The following is a 10,432-nucleotide window of genomic DNA, read 5'->3' on the forward strand; positions in this document are numbered from 1 at the left end:
CTGGGATGGCCGTTGTGTCCCGCCCCCAGAAGCAGCAGCTCTGAGCGCCTTCCTCCCGGCCTGGCTGGTGCAATTCCTTACCTTCCGGAGCTGGGGCGGGTGTGACGTGCAGCGGCTCAGCTAGCCATGGAGGCCGAGGGGCTGCTGCGTGGGCTCCCGGGCAAGTGTCTGGTGGCGAGGGGGCGGGGGAGTTGGCAGTGGCGGTTGGTATGAATCATCTCTTCTCATGAACACTGAGTGTGGGGGGATCCCCTGAGCTGGCGGTGGCAGAAAACTGGTATGAATCATCTGTTCTCATGACCCCAAAAAAAGCACCACAGAACCCCGCTTTCCGCAAATAGCCGTGGCCTGAAAATGAAAAACGGGGGTAATGGGTAGGAAGAAGACTAGAGCCGCCGGTCTACCCCTTACCCCTCGCGGCTTTTTCTCCATCCCCCCACTAGAGCCGCCGTTTGCAGCTCTGCCTCCCTCCCCACCCCACCCCCGCGTGTATCGCGGGTCCACCTCTTGTTTTATCCTAATAGCTATCCTGTACGGTGGATGAGGCTGAGAGAGTGTGGTTTGCTCAAGTCACCCAGAGAGCTTCCATGGCAGAATAGTGGCTCAAACTTGGGCTTCCCAAATCCTAGTTTTCCCAGATCCTTTTCCACACTGGCTCTCCATTTTCCATGAGTTTACCCTGTTCGCATATAAAAAAGGAATGGTGGGATATGATTTTCTTGCATCAAATGAGGCACATAAGTGAGGGGAACCAGTACCCTCCATCCTCCATTTCCTGTCACTCCCATTCTCCCAATCCAGATCACTCCTGAGACAGTCCATGTAATGCAATAATTAGCATGTCAGACCTGAGAAGCCCGAATTCAAATCCTAATTTAAAAGATTAATGTTCACTTAGTAACCTTGGGCCAGTAACTCTCTTTCTTATCCTAATCTACATCTTGATATGTTGAGAGGATAAAATGGGAGAAAGAACCTTGGATGAACACGTGAACCCTGCATGACTTGGAAACAAACACCAGGTGCAATGAACCATGGGAGGGTGAGTTCAACTCTCCTCAATCATGCTTCTCTTTTAATGTTAAAATTAGATTCCATCAGTCCATCCCCACTTTATATAAAATGGGGTATATGTCAGAATGAAATATCTGGCAGCTACTGCCAGCGTATATATTTTGTCTGTAAAAGAAACTAATATTAAACCAGTGGTTCTCAAAGGTTTGAGGTGAGACCCACTTCTGCTTCTCAGGATCCCCTTGTAATGTAAGAACCCCCCCCCCAACATACAATGCAAGAATCTCACATCAGTTAACACTGAATAAGTTAAAATGTCCTTCATTTTTAGTATCCGTAGATGTTATTAAACAATTAAATCTTTTCTGTGCAAAAGGCTTATTTCAGGATCATTTTGCATATCATGCAGAGGTCAGTGCCATTTTGCCATCATGCTTTCCAGGACTTCCTCTACGAGATCACTATATTCTTGGGGGTCTCAGAGAAAGCCAAGGTGGTGGTAGTTTTGTACTGTATGTCTCCCTATCCTGGAATGCATGCCCCAGGCTGACCATACTTTCTTGTTGAAGCCCACCTGACATTTTAATATCCTTTGATGCCTATTTGTTTGATTAAGCTATCAAGCATGACTATTGCTCCCTTCAGGTAACTGTGGGCTAGTATAGGCACAAAATGGCTGTCACATGAAAGCACCTTTAAATCATCCCCCATAGTGCCTCTTATGGCCATTTGTATTTTCCCCATGGCACTGCAAACCTCAAAACCTGAAGTTTTGTCATTATGAGCATGACTTTTGGTGAACCAATGCATCCAAACAGCTGATATAACGTCTCCCTTTGGGCAACTGGTCTATGCACTCTTAGGATAGTTGCAGGTTTTGCTTAAGTCAGAAAAAAGAAATAGGTCGATATATAGTGAAATTTGCACAATTATGTATGTGCTTCTACTATTACTTTTCCTGACTTTGTTCCTTTACTATCTTTCTAATTGTTCCCTCCTCCCACTGTTTTGTTGCTTAAGCTGTTTTCACTTAATTACCACAGTTATTCCCATTAGTATGTAAACTTCCGCTTCAGTCTAAAGGCACACTTCAGGGAAGAAAACTTTAAGCAAATAAAGTTATAGTCCTGGACTACTATATACCCCACAAAAATATATGTAGAGAGAATTTAGTTGTGTGTATTTCAGGACAATTTTGGGACATTTTTCCTATAACCATTATTTTTCAAGATGGCAGTTATGGTTATTTTAATATTTAAAATGTATATAGTATGCTCACCTTGGTGTCAAAATATTTGTTTTGTGGGTCAATAAAAACAAATACATGATTATATTCAGCATCAGGACTGCCATTTTTCCTGTAGCCACCATTTTCTAAGATGGCGGGTCTTTTTTCCTCTTTCCTGTAGGGTGCTCATATTGGTGTCAAGCTGTATATTTGGGGGGGGTTGATAAAACTGAATATGCTATTTCTTTTGTTGTAAAAACAAAATAAAGTCTTATTTTTAAAGGTCTGTAATATTTTGGGGGGGATTATAAATATAGAAAAACCCTTTTCAGGGTTTGGAATATTGGAATAAAGTGCAGCAAGAGAGTTAAGGTGATAACTCCTAAAAGTACAGAAAACTATTTTTTTTTTGCTGCCTTAAATAACAGCATTTATTTATTATTTGTTTATTTAAAATATTTATTAGCTGCCGTTCTTCCGTACAGAGCTTGAACGATCAAATTCTTTGTACATACACACACATACACACACACACTTATTTGTGGGGTATGTGGTAGATCCAGTCTTTCCTGTGTGCTTTTTTTCAAGTTTTCTGAGAAAGTATTAGCAGCTTTATGGTTTAGCATTTCATTTGGCAACTGGATTGGGGAAGTTGTTATGAGCATCATGTGATCACTATCGTATGATATGGTTACAGTACATAATAGTGTAGATGTTCAGCAAGTAATGTCATTGGCCATGTTTCCCAAATGTATTTCTTATTTTCACACTATTGGAAGCCTTCTTTCATATTGCTGGGATATGAAAAAGACAAAAATCTAATCTGATACTGTTTCTTTCTTAAACATGGACTTTGGTAAATCTTCTGCACAATTGCACAGTTTGAGAGACTCAGGCCTATATCCCAGAATAAATATATCTAGATTTCCCAACCTTTGGGTGGGACTTGGATATCTCCTGGAATTACAACTGATGTTCGACTATAGAGATCAGTTCCCCTGGGCAAAAATGGCTGCTTTGGAGTATGAGATCTATACTATTATAGCCCTCTGAGGACTCCCACACACCCAAATCCAAACCTCCAGGTGCTTCACTCCTAACTCTCCAAGAATTTCCCAACACACAACCCTAAGTATATCTTTTACTAAATTTTGAAACTTCCATATGAATTTTCATTACTACAGAAGCAAAATATTCTGAATACAGTTTCATTCCATTTTTGGACTCCACAATAAGAAATTGTTTTTAAAGATAAATGGCATAAGAGAAAGACTTCTTAAATTTAACAGTAATTTATACATCTGTAAAATGGATTTAAACATTAGAATTATTTCATTGGCACCTAACATATAAATAAGCATTTCAATTAAAAAATTGATTGAATGTCCACTCCAGTATTTTCATGTTTACGTGAAAATGCTTTGCCCTTGTGAGGAATAAAACCAACATGCATTGTCACTTCAGGGCCAAGTAGGAATTTTTTGGATCTGTGCCCAGCTGGCCTCAGGTCAATGCCCCCTTACATCCTAGTCTGAAATATCTTAAAATAGGGAGAGGTAACCAAACCAGATGCTTTGGGCTGTCAGACACAAGTACTGGGGAAGGAACTTTCTCAGTGCTGCTTCTGAACTCAGGGAATAGCTTTCATTGGCATCTCTCAGTATAGTTTTGGTGTGCAGTAAATGACATGCAAAGAGTGGCTAATGCAGACTTCTGTGTACATGCAGCTCCAAAAGGGAGGCAATAACTCCTGCTGGGGTCATTTTGCTTCAGAAAAAAAACAGAGTAGGGGGAAGGAAGGAGCCCCTCCTCCCACAATGCCATGGTCCAAAGCCACATCAGCACCCCACAGTGATTTTTAAAAAACATTATGTGCAGCTGCTGTGTGGTAGCAGGCAAAGTGTATCAGGTTGAGGGAACCCAACCCCAACTGGTTAGAACTCATATTGTATAGTTTGACCCTTAAGGTGTCTACATTAATTGGGTAAATAGTTGCAGTCCAGCTCTTAAATAATGAATAAAACTTTAGTTCAATTCAGCACTGGTGTCAATGTCTACCTTTTTAAGTGAGGGACCAAAGTCTTGAACTACCGTAAATCTCCAACATCTCATCTAGTTGTTCCCTCTAAAACAGGCTGTGAAGGCTTTTCCTACAGTGGTTTTTAGACTTTCAGAATTATTTCCCCCGTATTCCCTCAGTTATTTATAGTGAAGAACAGTGTTTTCTTACTATTGCCTTCCATGTAATAAAGCAGCAGCAACAATAGATTTGCTTATCCTTTATGACAGACTTGCTCATTATGAATTTGCTTTAAAAGCTTCTCTTTCTTTTTTTAGCCTATGGCAAAATGGTGGCAAAGCACCCTTGTAATCACCAAATGGTACCATTACTTTATTCATTCAGACATAATCTAATGGTTCTTAATGGCTGTTCTTCGCGAGGTTGCTTTTCTCTTCATGCATTAATTCTCACATATTTTCTCAGAATGCACTTCCATATACTTTTCCTAGAATTCAAACAGTTTGGAAATGGACATATATTAAAATTATACTCAAAATACATTAAAAACCTTGGATTGTATCAAATTGTATCAAACTGCAAGTCAAGTTCTGCTAGCAGAACAGATCTTTCTGTTTTCCCCCTGACTTCTGCATCTCCCATCCTCTCCAAAAAGGTGTCCTTGAGGTTTGGGGGACTATCAGAAACAGTATGGGATGCAGCACAGAGGACTACAGCTCATGGAGGAAACATGAAGTGATTGCAGAATCCTTGCTTGAGAAGAAGTGTTTTTCACTCACACCTGAGCTATTTTGGATGCAGCCCCCCTTTTCTTACACCTGTGATCTGACATTTTTTTATTTTTGCCCAGAGCTAGTTGGATCTGCAGTTAGGAAGGTGAGTTGTTGAAGGCCAGATCCAGTGAGTTCACATGGAAGTCCAGCACTTTGCTCTGAAACTCATTGTTCCTTGATTTGTGTTTGTTTTCTTAATAAGCTAAATAAGCTAAATGGCTCAAATATCTCACAAAAGATACAACAAATAGGAACTCAAATGATAGAGACAAAAAGAGAAAGCATGATGGCATGTTAACATCTTGTAACTATGTCATGACTTTCACTGGACAATACAAGATTGTCATCCTACAATGATTCCAGCCAGGGGTCATTTCATAGAAAAAGAGCTAGGGGAACTCATTAGCATAACTCATTAGCATATGCCACACCCCCTGACATCGCCGGAAGTGTGTCATAAGGCCACACCCCCGGACATCACCGGAAATGTGTCATAAGGCCACACACACCGCCCCCAACGGTCCCGGCCGCCACCGGCGGCCTTGCAGCTCCACTGCCGAGCCCCATGAGGGGCCCAGCGGTGGACCTGCAAGGCCGGCAGGAGTGCAAGGAAGCCCCGCGAAGGCCCTCCCTGGCCCCAGGCAGGCAGGGGTGGGGAGAGGCAGGGAGGAAGCAACTTACCCTCCCTCTTCTCCTGCCTCCTCCTGGCTGAATGAGGGCTGGAAGCGGGGCGGCCGGAAGCAGGGGGCGGGGCTTCGTCATGTGCCCCGCCCCCTGTACCTTACCTGGGGGAACTGCGTTTCCCCCCCAAATGACCTCTGATTCCACCACAAAGACTTCATCTTCCTTTAGATGAAGAAAGGAAATGTAGGAGAGAGCCATCTGCAATCTTTGTTGAATCAAACACTAATGCAAGGACAGGCCCAGGCTTGATACTGCAGAAAAGATGGATAGTATTATCTGGTAGAAAAGGGTGTCCAAATGGTGAAGTCCTGGTGATCTAGAAAAGACTCCAAGAAATTCATTTGGCTTATATTAGATAAGGCTAGATCATGGTATAGGATAAGGCTAAGATCATGGTATAGGAGCAGCACAGCAGGAAACCAATATGCAATGGTAATCCATTGAAATGAATGAGCCTAGACTCAAATATTTTTGCATAGGATTACACTGTACGAGCAATAAAGTGGCAAAGCACAGTGTTCAAGCAGAGGGTGGAAAATCTGAAATGTATATCATAGGTTGTGATCAGATGAGCACTTTGACCTCTTGTTGCTTTTCCCCAGTGGATTTAAAGTGCTCGTCCAGACGGCAAAATCTGTCTCCTGTCCCACAGTTGTCAGCCCTCGTACTCACCCCCAGACTTTCCCGACACCACAGAAAGTCCAGTATTTATGTATCCTACCATTTTCACAGCACTTCTGTGAATGTGTGATCACTCTTGTGTGGTGAAGCTGTTTGGGGAGTCAGATCACTGACTTCTTGTTTTGCCATCTTTTTTGTTGTTACTGATGTGCACATAAGTAGATATACACTTCAAGCAGTACTTGTGAGCTTCATCCCCCTCCCTGCTCCAGCTGAACCAGAGAGAGCTCCCTCCTCAGATGAGGCTTATCCCTTTAATTCTCTCCCCCCGGCTTTCAAAAGCATAGTTTAAAAAACACTTTCCCCACACTGAACTACAGATCCCAGCAGCCTCCTCCAGTAATCCCATTGGCCACCAGCTGTAGCCATCCTGTCAGGAGTTTGGAGTGCTGCTTCCCTTAAGTGCCTATGTGTATGCTCACACGACAAATGGTTAAGGAAAACTGCCCCCACTCCATGGCTGTCGTGTCTGATTGATCAACCACAGGGTAAATGTGTGGTAAGGCGGGTTGAGGGGGGGGATGTCTGATCAAACCTCTCCATTTCAAAGAAACCCACATAAATTAGAGGCAGTTCCAGAGCGTGGTAAGCTGGAGGGTCTGAACACAGTCATAAGAGACAGGGAGGGCAGGGAAAATAAATGTGCATACAATTAACCTGGAGCATGTCAGGCAACAGTGGATGGATGGACTGGCAGAAGAACACATCTCTTTGCATGGTTTTAATTGGCTCTGAAACAGAATTGTCCCTGATAGAGTGCCAGTGTGGTGCAGCGGACAGAGTAGCAGACTAGGACCTTGAGCCACCTGGGTTTGAATCCCCACTTCTACCATGGAAGCTTGCCAGGTGACCTTGGGCCCATCACGAACTTCCAGCCTGGCCTACCTCATAAGATACTTTTTGTGAGAAAATGGAAGAGGGGAGTTCCAACTGGGGGGGGGAGTGGAATATAAATAAATAAATGCAAATGCATTTTCTGACCAGAGTGGCAATAAGGACAGAGCCAATGGATTTCAAAAGAAACCTCATTTAATGTGAAAGAGTAACTGTCACTCTCTCCCCACCCTCCTTTAAATCTTTGCCTGTGACTCATCTCTTGCTTCTTAGGTCACCCTAACAACGAAACTCTGTCTCTTACTGATGATACATTAACATTTCAGAGTAAGATATATCAACTGCTGACTGAATGCATGACAACAGTGTTTCCAGAAAGGGATCCAGCAACTGCATTCACCTCTCAGCCAATGCAGAATGCAGGCCCAGATCACTCCATCAGGTTGTGCATTCTAGGGCACCCACTACTATTCATTACTCCTTCTCTGCTACGGAAGATATTATCAGCACTATAACCATCTCTTTAGCAATGCAGAAGGCAAATAAGAACACTGCACATGCACCCCTGGGTTCTGGTTACAGGGTTCTTTTATCCTTTCACTGCCTTTTCAGTGGAACAGCAAGTAGAACTAGAGCTGAGTGAGAACAGGACAAGGGGAATATTTTGTGAAACATACTTCCTGCAAATAGCAGGCCTCACTTTTACTGATTTTTCAGGGAATATGCAAAAAAGGAGGGGAAATATTCACCCCCTTTAAAGTGGCAAGTACCATGGGTAAAAGAGGCCATCCTTCCATCTCTCTTGGCAAATACATTGTTGAGAGAGATGAGCGGATTAACGTTTTTCAGCAAAAGATAATTTAGAGGAGAATGTTGCAGTTTTGGAGAAACGTCATTCCATCTTAAGCTGAAGCTTTCAAGGTGAAGAATGAACCCTACAAATATTCTGTACAGCTCCCATGGAAGCAGAAAGTATTCTGTCTTTCAGGATTTTGAATTGACTTGAGCCTACCTGTTAACTGCCACTCATCTTCAAAACCAGCAGCATTAAGGTGGGATATTTTCAAGTGCACTTGAAAGAAACTGAGCCATGTTTCAGAAGGAAGCTTTTTTTTTTGTACCTTTCCAAACGTTTTGTGTTAAGGCAGAAAATACATCTAGACCATCTTTGACAGATACCTGAGGGAGTGTGTCCTTTTTCTTCAACTTGACAACTCTTGTCTAACTTGTCAAGGGCAGTAAAATATGATTTGATTTACTAAAAGAATAGACCTGTTGAAACCTTGTCACTTTAAGTCATTGTGCTCAAAGGCTGCAGCATACAGCATTCTGTTGAAAGAGACAAGCACACTACCTATTATTAAAGCAGAAACTTAGCCCAAGGTGTACTGATCTTTTATTCAGATACCACAAGTTTCTTCTTGTTTAAGAATAACACATCTAGCAACTTGGAAAATGGCTACTGAATGTAAGAGAATTTCAATTAAAAAACAATGAAATCATTAACCCAATAAGCAATATTTCTCAAAAAAATGTGGGTCACTGTTTCATCTTCCTTCAACCTTATATATTTTGACAGCAGCTCAAGCTTTTCTTTGGTGTGTGCTGTAATTACTAGATGATCTTTTAATTTTTTTCAGGACCTCCAGTTAACGTCACATGCAACATTTTTATAAACAGTTTTGGATCCATTGCAGAAACAACCATGGTAAGATGTTTTATAAACATTTCTATTTCAGCTTATTTAGGCAGCAATCCTATGCACACGTATTCACCAGGGAGTAAACACCACTGAATTGAGACTATATAAATACACAGATTGGGCTGCAGGAGAACCAAAGGACAGGCAGGCTCTAAGAGACAGGTATTCATTTTGGATTAATCACCATGTTCAAAGGCCATACATGCCCTTCCATGTATTCACAGAACTCCTGCATGAACGCATGGTTCTTTCCAATCAGTGAAAGTTACAACTGTCCCTTTGCCAAATATAGAGACTTCCATGTCCCTTTGCCAAATATGGAGACTTCCTTGCTATTTGAAAACTATAACATCAAGATTTATATAATACAATTCAAGTCCTAAATTCAAAAATTGGTGTTCATTCCTGCAAAGCTGGGTGCTGGCAGCAGTAGTGATAGAGGTTTCAATATAGAAAAAGAACGTACCACCCCAATCAGGGCTCCACAAATTTCCCCCCTCCCCCTCTCCCTTAACTCCTCATATGAACAACAAAAGTCTTATTTTATCTTGCCAAACCTTAGAAAGTATCACTGGAGAGGTTTCACTGAGAGGGACGCAAGTGAATGCTCCTTTACTTCTTCCCTGAGTTCACAAAGACTGAGGGAAGTAATGGGGTCATTGTGCACTTTACATAGCCAACTGGGAAGGCTCAAAGGCAAGGCTCAAAGGCAATCAGGTACAGTTAACACTTGGCAATAAATGAGAGGGAGTCACTTTGTACCAGGCATTGGGGAAGTTCATAAGCACCAAGAGAGACTCTCCGATTGTCATCAAAGCCTAATGGAAAGTAAAGAAACAAACATGGTCTTCCCAAAGGTCCTTTGAAACTCTGAGAAGAAGCAGTTAAATTCACTGGTCTCAAGGCTGCACAAACAATTAGAAGCAGCAAGAAGTAAAAGGCAGACTCCTTACCAGAGGCTTCTACACATGCTACAGATCTCAAGGGAGAAGAGGCCCGCATCAAATAACAGGTCTCCTTCCAAGTTTTCTGTAATGCACAGAGGACACAGAAGGTAGCATTATCTCGCATCACAAGGCCAGTTCCATATGATAGTAGTTGGTGACCACAAGGAACCTTGTCCCATATCCAGGGATACAATAAACTCTGATATAATAAATTCAGTAAACTCTGACCTGGATAGCCCAGTCTCATCAGATCTCAGAAGCTAAGCAGGGTCGGCTCTGGCTAGTGTTTAGATGGGAGGACACCAAGGAATACAAATGTGATATGAAGGCAGGCAATGGCAAACTACCTCTGAATGTCTCTTGCCTTTAAAAACCCTATGGGATCACCATAAGTCATTTGTGACTGGATGGAAACAACAACAACAACAAAACATACACAACTCCTCTGTGACCAGGCTTCCCCATTCACTTCAATGGCAAGGAAAATGTCATGTGCATAGAGCTACTCCTTCCATTGAAGTAAATGGCGAGGTAAATATACAGGGTCCT

The 10,432-nt window shown here is 42.2% G+C and overlaps 1 protein-coding gene across 1 annotated transcript in view; it reads left to right on the forward strand.

Annotated features, from left to right (window-relative positions):
* Nucleotides 1–10,432, forward strand: part of GLRA3 (glycine receptor alpha 3) — a 111,645-nt gene that overhangs the window by 32,799 nt on the left and 68,414 nt on the right. Inside the window, exon 3 of the mRNA XM_015408142.1 lies at nt 8,875–8,942. Within this exon, the coding sequence (XP_015263628.1) occupies nt 8,875–8,942 (68 nt within the window). The remainder of the gene's footprint in view (nt 1–8,874; nt 8,943–10,432) is intronic.

Source organism: Gekko japonicus, unplaced genomic scaffold (assembly GCF_001447785.1).
Source record: "Gekko japonicus isolate JY-2015 unplaced genomic scaffold, Gekko_japonicus_V1.1 scaffold109, whole genome shotgun sequence".
Classification (NCBI taxonomy): Eukaryota; Metazoa; Chordata; class Lepidosauria; order Squamata; family Gekkonidae; genus Gekko; species Gekko japonicus.